The sequence below is a fragment of the Spermophilus citellus genome (assembly GCF_964194105.1).
Source record: "Spermophilus citellus genome assembly, chromosome: 17".
NCBI classification, from domain to species: Eukaryota; Metazoa; Chordata; class Mammalia; order Rodentia; family Sciuridae; genus Spermophilus; species Spermophilus citellus.
The window spans coordinates 78,539,577-78,557,778 of NC_138199.1; the positions used below are offsets into that span (position 1 = coordinate 78,539,577).

Here is an 18,202-nt window from a genome sequence, read left to right on the forward strand (position 1 = left end):
GAACGGAAGTTCTTGGTCAGTTTTTTTTTTCCTAGAAAACATGATTTTATGGATCTTAAAACGCAGAGCTCCTGTTGGGATGTAAGGTGGTAGATTTCCCTGCTCCTGAGAATGTGCTTGGAGTGAAATCCCAAGCACGTGGTGTTCACGGCAGCTGATGGGTGGCCTTGAGGCTTTAGAGGATCACGCTGGTGCAGCCCTCCGTTTAGCGAGAGCTCCATTTAGTGGGTGGCCAGTCCAGCTGCTGATCACTGTGGATAGAGTTCTCATCCTGAGCACCAAGGCCGGTCCTCAGAGCCACAGCTGCTCTTCAGGCCCTGATTCCCGGGTCCTGGGGACCTAGGAGTGCCGAGGGCACAGGGCCCTTCCCCAAGGCCCCCTCTGAGCAGCCCCCTGAGCAGCAGCGGCCACGTGGGTGATCTGCAGGTGCGCCTCTGGCTCCTCTGCCCCTTAGCTCTGAGACCGCCATCTTTTCTCGCCCTTGAGTCACTTTCATCAGTGCGGGACATGTGCCGTGAAACTCCTGTTAGGTGTCCTGCCGAGTGGCTTTCAGTGTGCAGAGCTGTGCCACCATCGGCCACTGCCCAGTTCCAGAACATTCCACCACCCCAAGCAGACCCCTGCTTCCTGGCCATGCTGCCCTCCCCTGCTGCCTGCTTTCTGTCCCCATGACACGTGTGTGGGGTGGCTGGGGCGGGCTGCAGGCACCTCGGGCCGAGGGCCTCAAGCACCTGCCACCATGGGTCTGCGGTGTCTGCTGGAAGGGGGTGGTCCCTCCTTCACAGATGGTGCTGGTGGGGGTCCCCAGGACACTCCTGCCTGCTCTCCTGCCCTGGGCATGCTCGTCGGCTCCATCCCTGCGGCCCTGCTGTGCTGCTGGGCTCAGGCCAGGGCCGCGAGATGCCAGGCGGAGCCCACCCTGGGCCCTGGCTCTCCACTGCTTCGTCTGGTGGCACAGAACATCCTGGTGGCAGTGGGAGGAGGTGGCAGGTCCTTCCAGGGCCACTCCCGCCATTGCTCCACCTCCCAAAGACCCACCCCAGTATTGACAGTCCTTGGCCCAGGGGCGCCCCTCGGGTCCTGGCGCAGCGCTGGGGTCCTCGGGGGTCCCACCCTGGCAGCCTCTTCTCTGACGCTCACGGGGTGCAGGCCTTCTGTGGGAAAGCTGTCCTCGCCTCCTTTATTGGCCCATACCTGTGCACCATACCTGTGCACCATACCTGTGCACCCTGGGGCCCTTCTGTTGTCCTGTCACAGTTCCTCCTGGCTGGGGTCTGTCCTCTTTGCAGGAGACCGTCTCCCTCCTGATTCTTTTCTGTTCTAGCCCCAGGGGGTGCTCTGGGTGGCCCTGTGTCCCGAGTGCCTGCCTGGTTGCTCGTTTCTGGCCTATGGCTCCTTCTAGCAAGGTGCTGCTTAGGTCAGTACAGCTGGTTCTCGCTGCTGCCAGGCCCACTTTGCTGCCCATTTTAGGCCCTGACCTGACCATGGGTGCTGACAGTCCCTGCCCCAGACACCTGAGGGAGGTGTCCCAGATGTGGAAGCCAGAGGGTAGCCGCACAGCTGTCACAAGGCCTGGGAGGGGGCCCACGCACAACCAGGCAACATGGAGAATGGGGCTGGGTCATGTTCACTTGGCCCCTGAGACCACAGATGGGTTGTGAGGGGACAAGGGACCAGTAGAGGAAGGCCAGGTGGCCGGTGCCAGACCTGCGGCACTGCCCTGGCGGAGGTTCGGTGTGAAGACCCAGTGGGAGCCGTGCAGTGGGGGGCGTGCAGCCTCCTGGTCTCTCTCATCAGTCTCCTCTTCTCCTCAGCGCACTGGTCATCTCCACGGTGTTTGATCGAGATGTGAACTGCAGGAGAGCGGCCTCGGTGAGTCCCTGTTTTTTCTCTCCTGGCAGCCCCGCAGGCTGCACAGGGCCTCCTGTCTGACACCCCGGCCCCCAGCTGCCCCTGCTCGGAGGGAGGTGGGGCGCAGGGAGCAGGGTACCTCTTCACTGGCTTCCTGGGCAGCCCTGAGCCCACTGGTTGGGTGTCACTAGGCCAACGCTGACTGGTCCTGTGAACTTGGCCCGCGGGGACCGCAGGGCCCTCATGGGGCCTCCTGGCCCAGGAGGAGCCGTCACTGAGCCTCTGGCAGCTGCTCGAGGGGCCTCGCGGCCCACAGGGGAGCTTGCGTTCTGAGCTCAGATGCTGGGTCCCCCCCCAGCCCCACTCCTCTGCACGTGGGCTGGGTCGCAGTGAGCCCCAGGCTCTCCAGAGGCTCCCGGGGCTGCCAAGGGGGGACGTCCTCTGGACACCTGTGTAGAGAGCCTGCTGAGCTGTGTCAGTACCCTGTGGTGGCAGGTGGGGGAAGCTGGGACTGGGAGGACTGCACTTGGTGCCTCACAGGCTGGGGTGAGTGCAGTCACCTCCCACACTGACCGGTCCAGGTGCCCACCGAGAGGCTGTGCCTCGCAGAGGTGCAGGCTGTGAGGCTGCAGTGGGCGAGGGACCCGGAGCCGGAGCTCCCCACGTGTGCACCTGGCTTCAGCCTGGTCGAGGCAGTGAGAGACAGTTGTGCTCCCTGCCACGGCTGCCAGCCTGGGTTGCGCCATGAGAGTGGGCGCTTAGCTCTGGGGGCCTGTGGGGAAGTGGCCGCCTCCCTCAGGTCTGGGGTGGAGGAGTACACGATGCAGCTGACCTCCCAGAGACCGAGAACCAGATTGTGTGCAAGACCTGCCCGGGCGGCACCTGTAAGGTGCTCTCCTGGGGTTTTCAACAGATTAGTGGAGGGTGCTTGTGCCCCCACAAGGGGCACTGAGGACGAGATGTGAAGCAGGGCGTGAAGGGCTACTTCCTGCCAGGCTGGGTTGCAAAGAGACCTGGAACCAGGGCAGTTCTTCCAGCCGAGGGGAAGGACTGCAGGGTCCCCGCACCACAGGAGACAGCCAGGCTGACCGCAAGCACGTTGTGGGATCATTAGTGTCATGTTGCACACAAGGCCACCCAGCCCAGCTGGGGGGGGGGGAGGGGAAGGGGAGGGGGAGAGAGGGAAGGAGAGCGGGGAGGGGGCAGCTGGGGAAGTCAGAGAAGCCCAGGAAGATGGGGAAAGCAGAGGTAGAGAGATGGAAGGTCAGGAAGGTGGGGGGTGGGGAGCCAGGAAGATGGGCACAGGGCAGTGGTGGAGCACTACTTAGCTCTGGAACTGACACTGTCACCGAAATCCACAGCAGAGTTGCTTAAGCGGCTTGTAGGGCAGCACTGTGATCAGTCTCTTCCCGCTCTGCCATGCATGGGCAGTGGCCTCTTCTCAGGATGGGGGCTGTGGCCATGAAAGGGGAGTGGATGGCAGTGGCACCCCCAGCTGGACCACCCCGTGGCTCCCCAGCGCTCAGCACCACACGTGGTGTGCCCAGGGCCCTGCTGTGGGTGCCGGGCTGCTGCCTGATGGGTGGTGGCTGTGGCTGTGGTGCACTCTGGTGGCTCGCTCCCAGGGAGGAGGTAGTGCACACATATGAACACATGGAGGGACAGACAGGCACCTGTGCACACACGCTGGCCGTGGGACAGGCCGGCCCAAGCCTGGGCGCCCTGCTGGCTTGCACTGGTCTGTGGCCCTGGTCTCTACCCTTCTCCACCAGAGGCCACTGAACACCAGGAAGCTCCTCTGCCTCCCTAACCCTGGGCTCCTGTGGCCGGCCTCTGGCGCTGGGAGCTGCTGAGCACTGCCAGGCCCTGCCGCCCTGAGGGCCGGAGGTGCACAGTGAGGTGATTTTTCAGGCTTCCACCAGCACGTGCACCTAGGCCAGGCCATGGTGGCCTCCAGGCTGGTTCCCAGCCTGCTTAGGTGCCGGGTTTAGAGGGTGAGAAGGCTGGTGGAGCTGGCTCCCTGAATGAGGCCGGGGCCTGAGGCCCTGATGGCTGGCCAGCCATGCCATTGTAGCCTTGACCTTCAGGCCCTGGCTACCCTGGCTGGGCGACCACGGCCACACCACTTTGTTCCTCCGTGGTCTGTTGGTCCAGTACTGTGGCTTCTCTCCTGAGCAGGGAGGGGAGCAGCGTGTGGCCCCTGGCCCTTCTCTGTGTCTCCGGGCTCTAGTGAAGAGGCACCACCAGCCGCCGCCAGGAGTCAGAGCTCCTGCACAGAGCCCTGTGAACAGCCAGGGCTGGGCTTTTACAGGAGAGTGTGGTTCTTGTTTCTCGGCAAGTGCCGAGCGAGCGTGCAGCTGGGGGTCACCCCCGCAGGCTGTGTCTGTTCTGCATGTGTCGTCCTGCCTGCCTGTCCTCTCTGAGCGTGGACACCAGAGGCGAGCCTCTCTGCAGGTCTTGTGGGTCACAGGGCGCCTTGGGTCAGTGGTGCCTGCCCAGGTCCGTGGCCAGTTCTGACTGGACTGTGTTCTCCTGAGTCTCACGTTCTCAGTGTCGCCTGTGCTCATCCAGGTGTCTGGATGGCGGTTATGGCTGTGACTGTGCTCCGTCTTCTCATCCTCATCTTGGAGTTTTCTGGGGCCTGCCACCCCAGACTGCTCATGACTGTTTCCTCTGCTTCTGCTTCTGGCCGGGGTTCTGAGCTGTCTGTCCTGTCGCGTGCCGCTAGCCATGTGTGCCGCCTCTCGCTGCACGCTGTCCTGATGGCTGTGGTCAGCTCACCTAGGGGGCTGAGACCCCAGGCTCTTCTTCAAGACTGGCTTACTACCTGGGGCTTGTGCTTTTCCACAGAACCTCCTTTGAATGATGTCACCAGGATGCTGAACGTTTAAAACCTCACATTGTGGAAGTGGAGTTGTGTCTGTTTGCACTGCCTCTTGGTGGTTTTTGTCCTTTTCTTTAATGCACTTAGTGAAACCCTTGCAGAACGGGCACAAGAGTACTTGTGGCCTCCAGTTGGGAGGGTGTTTGAACACTGCCCCAGGCTCCCGGTGTCACTGCCCAAGACTGCTCTGAGCTGCCCACGTGTCCCATCACTTGCCCCGGGGGTGCCCTGCGGTGGCACTCTGGGGGTGCCCGCCCAGGCAGGGCGTTTCTTCCGGCCCTCCTGCGTCGCCCTCTGGCTGCACCTGTTGCTGAAGGCTGTGGGGCAGGCTGCTCCAGCTCCCGTGGGGCCCTCGTCTCTGCCAGTCTTCAGCTGATGAGAGAGGACGCTGCCCCAGATGCTTTGGCAAGAGTCTCAGGCCCCACTGGTGACAAAGAAGAGCTGAGGTGTCCTTGTCACTGGGCCGTGCCTGGGAGGGCACGATGAAAGGAACCTCCCAGGGACCCACCTGGAGGCCTTGGACTTCGAGTTCACCTGGGACCTCCTCAGACCCACTGTGTGGCCTGCGGGATTCAGGTGCCCAGCCAGGGTGACCACAGGTGGTGTTGGCAGGTGCCCTCCAGGAGGCAGCCCCAAACGCCGGTGACTGATGGGCTGTGGCCTTGAGAGTCCCCAGAAGGTGTTTTGGGGGCTGGGCCCACAGCTCAGTGGCAGAGTGCTTGCCTTGCACTGGGTCTGATCCTCAGAAACACATTAAATAAATAAATCACGATATGCTATCCGTCTACAGCTAAAAAAATAGAAAAGTTTTGAAAAAGAAAGTGTTTTGGGCCTGCTGGTTCCTTCTGTGTTGAACTCTGCGTCGTAAACCTGGGCTCCGACCTGAAGCCGTTTGCTGGGAAGGCCGCTCTTAGGACGCGTCTGATTTTATGCACTGGATCCCCGAGTTGTGGTTTTGAAGTACTCCAGGACAGAAACGGTGACAGGCCACCTGGGGGCTGTCGCCCAGGGTGGGACTTGGCTCAGCAGTCGCGGGGCTGGTCCAGCGGATGTGGCTGTGCGTGGCTGGGCCTCTCACCACTGTTTCTTCTTTCTGCCCCACAGGCTGCCTTCCAGGAGAACGTGGGTCGACAGGTAAGACTGCCCGAAACGTCTGGTGGGCTCGGAGGTGGGGACCTTGGATGCCATGCACTTCTATTGTTGGATGTGGAAGAAGAACCACCTGAGGGCTGAGGGGGAAGGGCCTGTCCCCAGACCTCTCCCCAGGGGCAGCTGCAGGGGTGGTGGTGGTGCACTTGGAGCACACGGCGTCAGCTGGCCTCACTGCCTGGGGTCCTGCACCCACTGCCCCCTTGGTGCTTATGGTGTTGCATCTGCCCTGGGGACACATGCACTGTGCCCTCTGTCCTCTGATCCTGACCCCTGCACAGGTCAGCCTCACCAGGAGAGTGGGAAAGATGCTGAGGCTCTGGGGCCTGTGGTCAGGAGAATGGGACGGAGGCCAGAGCAGGGCCGGGGCCTGGGCCGAGTGGCAGCCGCAGGGACAAACCTGAATGGGAACAGGGTCCCTGCGAGAAATCACCTGAGGAAAGCTGGGTGGACAGGTGCATCTGGCTCTGGGGCTCACCACAGCAGGTGCTTCAGGTGTTGGCGATGCTGCAGGTGGGGGACAGTGCAGGGTGCCGGAGCCAGGCCCTGCACAGGCATGGGCACACTGTGTGGGGAGCGGGGAGTGGTCTCACCCAGATGGGCAGATGACCCTGAGGAGACCGAAAGGTGAGGGTGTCCCTTGGCAGGCACCTGCATCTCAGGAAGAAGCAGGAGGCCAGGGCGGCCCAGAGGTGGGGCACAGGCACCAGCCTGTGGTGATACGTGGCTCTGGATGGCGGAGCCTTAGTTAAGCTGGCATTGCTGAGAGAGGTGGCCTGCCGAGATCTCCGTCCCTCCCTGGTCAGTCAGTAGCACTGCCTTAGTTGGCAGCAGCGAGGAGTGGCTCTTCCTTCTGACCTCCTCTGGGCCTCCTGCCATGGTCAGCACTCGAAGGCGTTGCCGGTCTGCCTCTTGGCCCTCTCGTGACCCTCAGTGGTGCTGATGTCTCTCCCTAGAGGTGGCGCCCTAGCCCAGTGGGGCCCAGACCTGAGTGACCACAGGGCCACTGAGTTTGCGGTGCTATGGGCTGGGGCCAAATAATAGGGTCCCCTGCCAGAGCCCCGCATGGGAGCTCCCCCCCCCCCCCGGGAGCTGCGCCTTGCAGCAGGTCACTCTGCCCTCACCTGTGCTGTCCGGCCTTCTCTGGTTCTGCAGGCTGAGGCAGAAGGGAGGGGCCTATGCCCAGCACCTGCTCCAGTGCCCTGGCTGCGAGCTGACCCCTGGATGCAGAGGATCGAGGGTTCTGCACGGGTGTCCTGAGCCAGGCAGGGAGGTGCTTGTCGCCCTGGGGTGGCGTTGCCTGCCGTACTCTGCAGGCCTTGGGCTGGGAGTGGGGCTGCAGCTGGACAGCAGGGTCAGAGGTGTGATGGGCAGCCTGGGGTGGACGAGAAGGTTTAGGATGCTCCTGGAGCTGTGGGGAAGCTCCTGGGCCAGGCGGGCAGCGAGTCCAGACCGGATGCCGACAGTCGCGGGAGATGGCAAAGCCATGCATCTCGGAGGCTGCGTCCCTCATGTTGAGGGGACATTTGGGTGTGGCTGAGACCTTGCTGAGTGGCAGGCGGCTACTGTGGGGACACTGGAGCAGCCGGCTCAGTCCCTGGCGTGGAGTGAGGTTGTGGGAATGGGAGGGTGCCGAGTGGACGAGAAGCAGGCTCCGTGGCGTTTGGACTTCTCCCTAGGGTGGACCCCTGAGGGAGGAGACCTTTGCCCCTCTGCCCTGGGGTCCCCTCTGCCCTGGGGTCCTGGGCAGGTTGTGCTGAGCAGGCTCTGCGCCGTGGTACATGCTCCTAGTCAGGGCCCCTGCTGCCCCGCGCAGGCGAGGAAGCCCGGAGAGGGGACCTGCCTGGTAGGACGGGGACTCTGCCCCCTAGCCTGCCCTGTCCCCATCACATGATATGCCCTTGGTAGGACCTGGCCCTGGACCATTGTGGACACTGCCCTGGGTGCTGCCAGTTGCCCTGCTGTCTTCTGCAGAGTGAGCTGTAGGCCTCCCCTGGGCAGTGGCCCTCTCTCCCTCTCACTGGGGTTGGCCTGTGGAGCATGTGCTATGGCCAGACCAGCGGCCTGGGCCAGGAGGCCCTGGTGACGGCACCAGCCCCAGCTGCTGGCCCAGCCTCGGAGGAGTTGGCCGAGCTCAGGTCGCCGGTCTGCCTGCTCCCCACAGGGAGGCTGGCTGAGCTGTTGTTCAAGCCTGTTTGCCCAGTTCTCAGAGACGTGGGTTTTGAGGACCAGGTGCCGGGCAGCAGTGATGGTGTGGAAGGTAGTGCAGGGTCTTGACGGTGGCCGTGTGGAGGAGCAGCTGTTCCTGGGGGCCAGATGCACCTCCCTGTCCCTGGGACTGCGGATGGGCCATGTCTGGTGTCCTTGCCCTGTGGCCTCCCTGGAGCCTGAGAAGCAGGGCACTGCTGTAGGGTGTTTCCATGGTGATAAATAGCCCGTGTTCATGGCGACTCACATCCCAGATCACGTTCCTCAGTGTCCGGTGCCTGGCGCTGGCTGCATGTGCGTCCCTGTGGTATGTGTCCTGTGGTGCTTGGATGCAGGTGGCGCTCAGTGACCCTCTGTCTCCCTCAAGTGTGCAGCAGGTGGCTGGGGGGTGGATCCTTGACGCCTGCTGTCTTAGGCTATGCTTGCCTGGTGCTCCTCTGTGGCGGGTCGGGACCCCTGTTGGCCCAGGACCTGCTGGGCATGAGGAGGGAACCTTGTGGTGCCGCCTGGCCGGCATGTGCTCGGAGGCTCCCTGCTGCCTCTGTGGTCAGCGGGGCCAGGCTGTCTACCTTCGGTCGAGGCTTCATCATTGTGTTGTTTCCAGACATTGGAATGTTCCCCCAGAGAGGTCACCTGCATCAGAGGTGACCTGCAGACTGCGGGGCCGTGCCAGAGGGCGCAGGGGCGTGGGGAGGTGCCACCTCCCCATCTGGCCTCAGGCTCATGCTGCCTTCCTTGCTGCTGGGGTGGTCCGGGTGGTGGCTCCCCGGTCACCGTCCCGCCATCGGAGGCCATGTGAGGTTGGGCTCTGGTCTGGGTGCAGGGCCAGGAGCACCTGCCTTGCCATGGGTGCCACCCATGCTGGCAGGGGTGGGTCAGTCGCACCAGCATGGTGGAGAGGCTTTCGGCAGGATTCAGAGTTGACTGTCGGCGCTGCTGGGAGGCCAGCCTGGGTGGTGGTCAGGTGGCTGCAGTGGGCAGGTGGGCAGTGTGGATGTGGCCCCACCTGGGGTCATTGCTCCCCAGAGAGCAGCGTCAGAGGCCACCTGCAGACTGTTCTTCCCGCGCTCTCTCTCCACAGGGCACTTTTCCTCATGGGATCGATATTGTGACCACGGCTGACTACTTTGCAGTTGGGAACAGAGCCAATTGCTTCCTGGTCATAAGGTGAGTCCTGAAGGCCCATCCCAGAAGTGCAGCTTTCTGTGGTGTGGACATGAAATCGGGGGCTCTGCTGCCCATTCCTGTCCTGGGAGGGTCTGGGATGGGGTAGGGGGAGTCATGGGTGGCTCTAGAGCAACTGCACCCCTTCACGAGGTTGCAGGTGCCAGCTGACCCTGGGCCTCTGGGCCCCCTGGCCCCTGTGGTGGTAGCCCCTGTGTCCTGCAGCTGGCTGTTTCTGTCTCAATAATCTCTCCAGATTGTTGGTCAGATGAGTGAGAAGGTGGCCCTGGAGAGTCCTGGTCAAGGAACATGCGGTGCACAGAACCTGTGTGACCCGAGTTGGTTAGCCGGGCCGTCTGCGTCCGTGCATCTGACCTGTCACTCCCACCTGTGCCCGGCGGCCTTGTCCCCTCCTGTTGGTCAGCCAGGCCGTTACTGACGTGAAAAACAGTGTGATTTTGTGAAGCAGTTTGTTTCCTGAAGTTAGGAGAAATGTGAGAGAGGTGGACCCTGACAGCCCTGCTGTCCCACGCACAGAGTGTTGATCTGTAGCCCTATAGATCTGCAGCGGTGACTGCCGGCCTCAGCATTTGCAGGGGCATCTGGGCCGAGCACTCTCCATCTCTCCAGTGCTAGCATGTCCTGTTTCCCTTCTGGTCACCTCTTGGACATGGAGTGGCTGCCCACTGTCCCCTGATTTTCTTGGGTCGAGGAACAGACACTTAAATCCAGCCTGGGCACATGCGACTTCTCACTCAGGTTTCCACATCAACCTAGAGGTGACGGGTGCTTTGCCTCGTGCATTCTGGAAAAACCACCTGGGTCCCACGTGCCTCCTCGAGCACTTTTCACCCTGGTGATACCTGGACCTGGTTGCTGGACCAGAGCCTCTGAGGGGACACACCCAGGAGCAGGTGCCACCCATACCCAGGCACCTGGGGCGTTTGACCAGGATGCCCTCCCCAGCCAGGTCCCGCTGTCAGCCTGAACTGGGGTGAGGGCGGCAGGTGGGCACTCAGCTCACGCAGGGTGTCCACCAGGAAGCAGCGCATGGGGCCTGCACCCCACGGGGAGGTCAGAGCTGCGTTCTGGGGCTGGGCCTAGAGGGGCCCACTGGGGCAGGGAGCATGGTCGGGGTGTGGGGAGGTGCAGGACAAGAGGTGAGAGACGTGAGTGGGAGAGATGGTGCCTGTGGATGCTGGGGAAGGCGGGCACTCAGCTCTGGCCGCAGTGATGCAGGACCTTGTGGCTACACTCTCAGGTCTTCTACTACCTGGGACAGAATTGGAGCTAACCGAAGACCCTAGGAGGGGCAGATGAGGTTCCTGCGAATGCATTGCAGTGTCCTGGTCCTCCCCTGTCAGCACTGGTGACACACCTGAGGTGTGCACTCTGACCTGTGCACTCTGACCTGTGCACGGAGGGGCCTTTGTCCTCTCCTGTTAGCACTGGTGGCACAACTGAGGTGTGCACTCTGACCTGTGCACTCTGACCTGTGCACAGAGGGGCCTTTGTCCTCTCCTGTTAGCACTGGTGACACACCTGAGGTGTGCACTCTGACCTGTGCACTCTGACCTGTGCACAGAGGGGCCTTTGTCCTCTCCTGTTAGCACTGGTGACACACCTGAGGTGTGCACTCTGACCTGTGCACAGAGGGGCCTTTGTCCTCTCCTGTTAGCACTGGTGGCACATCTCAGATGTGCACTCTGACCTGTGCACTCTGACCTGTGCACAGAGGGGCCTTTGTCCTCTCCTGTTAGCACTGGTGACACATCTCAGGTGTGCATGCTCAGTTTGTGCACTTTGATGTGTGGGTGTTTTTTTTTTTTTTGACAAAAAGTAATCTTTAGGGGCTGGGACTGTGGCTCAGTGGTAGAGCACTCGCCTGGCACGGGCGGGACCTGGTTCGATCCTCAGCACCACATAAAAGTAAAGGCATTGTATTGTGTCCATCTACACCTAAAAAGTAGATAAATAAATATTTTTTTAAAAAGTCATCTTTAATGGGAGGAGAAAGTGAAAATCCACAATTTCAATATGTATCGTATTTTCCAAAGAAGCAGTGTGTTTATTTGTATGTTTAAACAGCACATTGTTTAGTTTTTAAAACCTGTTCTGATCATCTGTTCTTGACAGAATGCACTTTGACACGTCATGCACAGATGGAATGTAACTTCTGCCCCTTCCACCAGTCGTGTCATCATATGCCACGTAGGGTAGTGGTGTCTGAGTCATTCTGCTCTCCTTCCTACCCCTCTGTGCTATGTTCTGGTGGGGGAAAACCTGTCACTGCAGGCCAGGCGTTAAGGCCCCTGTCCCCTGCCCCCTGCTTCATCACGCAGGGGGCAGCCGCAGAGCTCTGCACAAGTGGCAGCTCGTCTCTGCACTTGCTGGCCTCTGCCCAGGCCCTCAGTGCAGTCCACATGGTGGTGCCGGCAGGTGCTCTGCTCCTTTCTTTTGGGGCGTGTCCCCTTGGGAGGACACTTGTGGTCTCTGTGTGTACTTATTGCCAAGGGACACCTGGTTTGGGGCTGTTGCAGGTGAGGCTGCAGCCGGGCTTCCTGGTGCCCGCCTGTCTGGACGTCGGGTCCACTTGCCTGGGATAAGTGTCTGGGAGCAGGGTCTGGACCGGGCTTCACTGTGTGCACTGTGTCGTGTTCTGGCAGTGGTGGCTGAGGGTGTGGGGCCACCTCCTAGCACCTGTGTGGCCAGCCTTTAGTGTGGCCACGCTGGGGATGAGTGGGAGCAGCCCCGGACTTGTTTCCCCATGACTTCTCCTGGCACTCACTGGGTGAGCTGCTTTCTCCGTCTGTGGTATCTCTCCAGTGTCCTGCACACTTCAGTGTCCTAGCCCTTTAGAAAAACAAAAGCCTGGTGTTGGTAGTTCCTTCAGCACACGTCGTTTCGTCCCGTGAGACCTGCAGTGCCACATGTGCACCAGGAGTGGAGGGTGGGCGAGGGAGGAGGCTGCGCACTTCTGCTTCCTGGGGTGGCCTGCCTGCAGCACCGGGCCTGGCCGTGTACATCTGCCTTCTCGGCCTTGGCTGCCTACTCCAGCTTCTCCGTCCTGAGTTCACAGGATCCAGAGGCTCGTCACTGAGCCATGGTCCTCCTCCGCCAGGGTTGAGGGACTTGGGTGAGCACAGCTGGGTGTCCGAGTGCTGCTGCTCTTCTGCAGCCGAGTCATGGCCTGCTCTGGGGTGACCTCCTGCTCTTGGGAGTCTCCTCGACTTCCGCATCTGCAGCCTTGAACAGCGTCAGATCTCGTCCTGGTCGGTTTTCAGTCGCCTGCCTTCTAGTTTCTCATGGATCAAGGTGGCCTCCGAGTGGACTGTCTCCTAGCTCACTAATGACACCTGTGCCTCTTCCAGACCTGCCATGGCCACTCACCCTGGCTCCTCGCTAGCCCATACTGATCAGACCGGACTCACCACTTCCGCATCCCTACGAGGCCAAATGTGCCTGTTCTGCTTGCCTCTCCACCGAGCTGACCGCAGCCTTCTGCCTGCTCTCCTGCAGGCCTGACCCTTCTGCTTGGCCCTCCCTTACCACCTGCTGCCTGCTGCGTCCCCCTCCTGCACCTGCCTGGACCCACTGCTTCCTTTTCCCACCCGTCTCCCGTCCCATCCTCCACACCTGCGTCCTCACCTCCTCTGTGTGTGTCCCTGCCCCTCCTTCAGCATTCTGCACACTTTCCTTGGTCCCCCTGGACTCGGGTGGCCGTGGTCAGAGGACTCTCTGGCTGGTGGTGGTGCTGGGACTAGAACCAGGCCATCTGGTATCCACCTTCTTCCTCTGACAGGTGATGGTCATTGGCCTGTCTGTCTGGAATGTGTGTGGACCCAGATGCTGTCTGCCCTGCCCTGCCCTGCCCTGCCCTGCGTGCCTGTGGCCTCTTGGAGCACCCTGGGGACAGTTCGCGGGATTGTGCACAGGTTCCCCTGGGGTCCTGTTGGGTTCCTGTGTGTTCTGGGAAGGTTTCGAGCGGAGGCAGCTCTGGCTCTGTTGGGCACTGGCTGGCCCTAACCTGACCAGATCTGGTCCATGTCTGCTCGAGTTGGACCAGGTGTGGCTCTGTGGGCCTGGGGCCGTCGGGTTGTGTCTTGTCCTTTGGTAGTATGCATTCTGCAGTGGCAGCCTGGTGGGGACCACGTCTGAAACCACTGCTGAGTGGAGCTGCCTGCCAGGGGCTGTTGGTGCCTCAGAGTTCCCTGCCTGCTGGACCCTGGGATGGCACCGAGATGGCTTCCCTTGACGGCCCTGTTGGCCCTCGGGTCCCCCTTGCCGGCAGGTGTCCTTTTCTGTTTCCAGTGCGTCTCTGGCGGTGCCACCCGCGGGGTCCCTCTGGTCTGCTGTTTGTCTCCACTGGGGCTGGTGGGCTTTTCCTAGCAGCACTTATTCTTGGAGGCTCTGTTTGCGTCAGTTTTTCCCTTTCTCTTTCTCCTCTTGCTTCTCCTCCTCCAGTCCTGGGGTGCTGCACCACGGAGCTACGTCCTCCTCAGACTTTTAATTACTTCCTGCCTCGGCCTCCTGGGTCACTGGTGCGCCACTGCGCCGGCCATTCACCTTCCTCCTGTGTGGCTCTGGGGTCCGAGAAGTGATTCAGGGCCTGCCCCACTTGAGGTGGTTCTTCAGTTGCCCCGTGTTGTTGCCGAGCGGTGCAGCTTCATGCTGTTCTCTTCCGTTGGTTGCTTTCTTGGTGTTGCTGGGGCTGGAGCCAGGGCTGGAGCACGCCAGGCAAGCGCCCTGCCGCCAAGCCGCATCCGGCCTGGAGCTCTTGTGGGGACACAATGTGTGTGCAGGGCGCAGATCAGCGCGTGTGCGCCGTGCTCACCAGAGACTTGCACCTGTGCGGCAGCAGCGCATCCCAGACAGTGCCGCTCCCACCTGCCCGACAGTGGGTCAGCCACACCTGTGTGGAATGTGCTAGAAGTGCAGTCAGAAGGAGCATGATTGTTAGTGTCCAGGTTCTTCTGCTTTGCACAGTGGCCAGGTCTCTGCATGGCCCAGGGTCCTGCGGTGCCGTGACTGCCGTTGGTGAGGAGGAGGTGGTGCCGTGATTTGAAGTTTGGGCACTGTTCCATGCAGCTCTCGATGGTGACCCTGGGGTTCTTTCCCAGCAGGACCATCTGCAGGTCTGTTCTCTGCTGACTCTTGGTGTCTCTCCATCTTGGGAGGGTCCCTATCTGGTGGGTGGGGGCTGCCTCTGCTCCCCACCTTCTCTGCCTCGTTGGCCTCCCGGGGGAGAGACGTTCCTGTGCAGATGGAGGCCAGTTCCTACTCGGTCTCGCTTCCTCTTTGTGCTCTGGCACAAGCCCTTTATCTCTCTTCACCTGCCTGTGGCTCATCCTTTGCCCTTCCCAACACACTCAGCAGCTTTCCTGAAGGGTGACTGACACGCATCACCTGCAGCACACAGCTTGTGGTGTGAGGTAGGCGGGCACCCTGGGCCGTCAGTGGGCACACGGTGCGCACACTGCAGCCCAAGAGCCCTGGCATGCTCTAGGGAGGCCCGTGTCACGTGGTGTGCTATGGGCAGACTGGAGTCGCAGGACTTGCGGTGCCGGCCTCTTCCTGGCTCAGCTCTCAGGGTCCTGTGTCCTGTCGAAGCTCCTGCTGGCTGCTGACAGGCCGCGCTATCCGGGGCGGCTTCAGCCCTCGTGGTCCCTTGTAAGGTCCTGCGCTGTCTGTGGATGAATGCTCTTTTTTCTCGGCAGCTGCTAGGCAGGGGCTGCTGGGCTCTGAAAGCCAGTGCCGGTTTGCATACCTGTGAGCCGTGGGTGAGGCTCAGGCTCCTGCACCCTGCTCACCCTCCTCTTGTCTCTTTCAGTGTGTTTATTGCTGGCTTCCCCGAGTACACACAGCCGATGATAGACCACCTGGTTGCCATGAAGGTCTGCCACTGGGACGGGTATGTTCTGGCCTGTCGCTGTGAGAGCTTGGGTGGAGCTTGGGTGGAGCTTGGGTCGAGCTTGGGTCGAGCTTGGGTCGAGCTTGGGTGGCTTGAGCCCCTGCTCTCACAGATGCCCTGATTTAAAGCAGGCTGGGAAGGGGTGCAGACTGCAGTCCCCATGCCTGGTGCAGGGTCAGTGCTGTGTCCTGGGGAGCTGGTTCCTGTGGCTGCTGAGCAGCCTCATCTCCTGCACCCCACATGCTCTGCCTCTCTGGGTGGCCCCCGCTGGTCTCGGGAAAGCCCAGCAGGTGCGGGCGGCTGTTCTGTAGTTACAGTAGCTGCCGTGCGCGTCTTGGTCTTCCAGGTGAGAGGTGAGCATCAGGGCTGTGGCCACCAGCTTGGCTTCTCAGGGGAGATGCAGACCTGGGCCTGAAACACGGCACTGCCCGGGTTGCGAGCAGCTTCTTCAGGGGTCAGTTGGCAGCCCCATTTCAGGATGGGCCTGTCTTCAGCCCCTCTAGGGACCTCAAATTCTTCACTGCTGCCTGCTGCTGGTGGACACAGTCATGCTGTGTGGCTATGCCCGGCCTGGGTAGGCTCCACAGTGGGGCACCTTGGTCCAGCATGAGGTCTCTGTTGACCGTCCCTCCCTTTTTGGGCTCTGATGTGAGAGCCTGTAGCCGGGTTGCAGGGATTCCAGTGTCGGGAGCTGCTCACTGTGGGGTAGAGCCTGGGTTGATTCTCCAGGCGCAGGCATCGAGCAGCCGCAAGCGTGTGGGACCAGAGTCCTGGTGGAGCCACTGAGACGTTGTTCCTTGTTTCCAGCTTTGGTGCTGACTGTTGGTCCTGCTGGGGGGTCTGCTCATAAGGCACCCACACTCCTGCTATTCTTTGTCACCCTTGGTCATGATGTCCCTCACTGTTGGAGTGTGCTTAGACGCCTACCTCATGGGAGCTTAGTCCCTGTCCTGCATACCTGCTGTTGTGGGTGCCACCCTTCCAGTGTGAGGGAAGGCGGGAGAAGCAGGGCTGGGCGGGGCTGTGGGCTGTAGGGTGTCTCTGTAGCAGGTGCAGCCCCTGCCCCGTGGGCCTGCCGGAGTCTGGGCTCTCCCAGACCTGGGGCACTCCCACCCCTTGGCTGCCACGGGTGGTGGGTGCAGGCACCTCTTGTGACGGGACATTTCTCCCTCCCTGCCCAGGGACGTCAGAGAGCTGTCGGCAAAGGCGCTGCACCACCTGGCCCAGCTGGCGCCCGAGTACAGTGCTGCTCAGGGTGCGTGCGCTCCGGCCATCGGCAGACCCCGTCAGAGAGATGTCTGGAGAACATGTGGGCTTGATGGGGCAGGAGAGTGGGGACGGCAGCTGGGCGTGTCTGCCGGGAGCTGTGGGTGGGCTCCCTGTGGAGTCTGGCCTGGCCCTGGGAGCTGGAGGCACGTTGGCGGCACTTCCTGGGCAGAGCTCCTGGGGTTTTCCCTGCTCCCACCGGCACTTGTCCGGTGACTGTGTTGGAAGTTAGGGTGACACTCGACCGGGAGTTATCTATTTCACCAGGGCTGAGCGCGGCAGGTCCTGAAGGTTGGTGCTCGGTGGCTCCTCAGGGACATGCACTGTCACGATCTGGTAGTTACACCTGGGTGTCAGAGTTCAGTGTGGGCCTGCCCATCCCCACCCCCACCCTGAACAAGCAGGGGCTCAGCCCTTCTCCCATGGGGTGCACTGGCCTCTAGCAAAGCCCGCTGCTCCCAGCGCCAGCTGAGTGCCCTGGGCCTCTTCTCTGATCCTGATGCTGTGGCAGGCTGGTGACGACCCAGTGGTACACATGGGGTCACTGAGCTAAGGTGGGGCAACTCGCATGTGTGGTCAGGGTATGAGAAGCCCTGCCTCTCCCTGGGCCACAGTGGAGCTGAGAAAACTCTAGCAGAGCTGCCTGGTGCCCTCCGAGCCCCTAGGCCTCGCCCGCCAGCCCCGCCGGCCCCTGGCCACCCTGCGGCGTCCTGGCCAGCCGGGAGCGGACAGGGAGCTCTGCAGCAGGGCCTGCCTGCCCTGCTCCTCCCTTCCCCTCCTCCCATGTCACCTGCTGTGCTGTGGGTGGGACGCGGGTGCCAAGGCCCCCTCGTGAGCCCGGGAGGGTCCCCTGCCTAGAGGTTGCACCTACTGCGTGGCCTGTGCTGTCCTGTCACATAGCTGCCATGGGAGGGACTCGAGGGGACGGTCCTCCTCTGACGAGCTGTCTGCTGCCTATCCCCCAGTGCTCCCAGCCCTGTTGTCGATGGCGCTGAGCTCAGATCTGCACACGCGGCACGGAGCCATTCTCGCCTGCGCGGAGGTCACCTATGCCCTGTTCAAGCTGGCGGTGCAGAGGGACAGGTAGGATGCCACCCATGTGTGCTGTGGTCACGGTGGCCTGGGCAGGGAGCAGCACTTTTGCTTTCCTTGGGACAGTTGAGGTCATCAGATTCCCACGTTCCGTTTTGGGGGCTGCCAGTGGTTGGGACCACCCACCCTCCTAACCAGGGCTTAGCAGCCACCAGGGTCCTGGAGCCAGCCAGGTGGGTGATGGGGACATTCACCTCTCCAAGGAGCATGGCTCAGCTCCCGCATTCTTTGTTTTTCCTTGCGGGTACTGCAGGTTAAACCCAGGGGGTGGCTGACCACTGAACCACACCCACAGCCTCTTTTTAATTTTTTTTTAAAGTATATTTTTTAGTTGTCAATAGACCTGTATTTAATTTATTTATATGTGGTGCTTAGAATCGAACCCAGAGCCTCACACGTGCTAGGCAAGCGCTCTACCACTGAGCCCCAACCCCAGCCGCCCTCTTTTATTTTGAGGTAGAGCTTCACTAAGTTCCTGAGGCTGGCCTTGCACCTCCCGAGGTGTAGGCATTCCAGGTATGCACCACAGTGCCTGGCCCATGTTCGTTTTCTCATTTGTTTCACTTTTAGTAATCCCTTTTAATAATCTGGTTCTCGAGAATATGCTCTGAAAGCTCTCCTGGAGGTTCTTCCAGTTGGTCGCATCCGTGGGAATGACAGAAGTGGGAAAAGTGGGG

General features: G+C 61.3%; 1 protein-coding gene across 3 annotated transcripts in view; it reads left to right on the top strand.

The window, feature by feature from the left end:
* TBCD (tubulin folding cofactor D) overlaps positions 1-18,202 on the top strand; it is a 103,196-nt gene that overhangs the window by 65,000 nt on the left and 19,994 nt on the right. For all 3 annotated transcript variants that reach the window (XM_081270689.1, XM_081270688.1, XM_081270687.1), the window contains exons 14-19: positions 1,815-1,872; positions 5,840-5,869; positions 9,174-9,259; positions 15,087-15,167; positions 16,349-16,422; positions 17,399-17,516. In XM_081270689.1, coding sequence (XP_081126815.1) covers positions 1,815-1,872; positions 5,840-5,869; positions 9,174-9,259; positions 15,087-15,167; positions 16,349-16,422; positions 17,399-17,516 — 447 coding nt within the window. The remainder of the gene's footprint in view (positions 1-1,814; positions 1,873-5,839; positions 5,870-9,173; positions 9,260-15,086; positions 15,168-16,348; positions 16,423-17,398; positions 17,517-18,202) is intronic.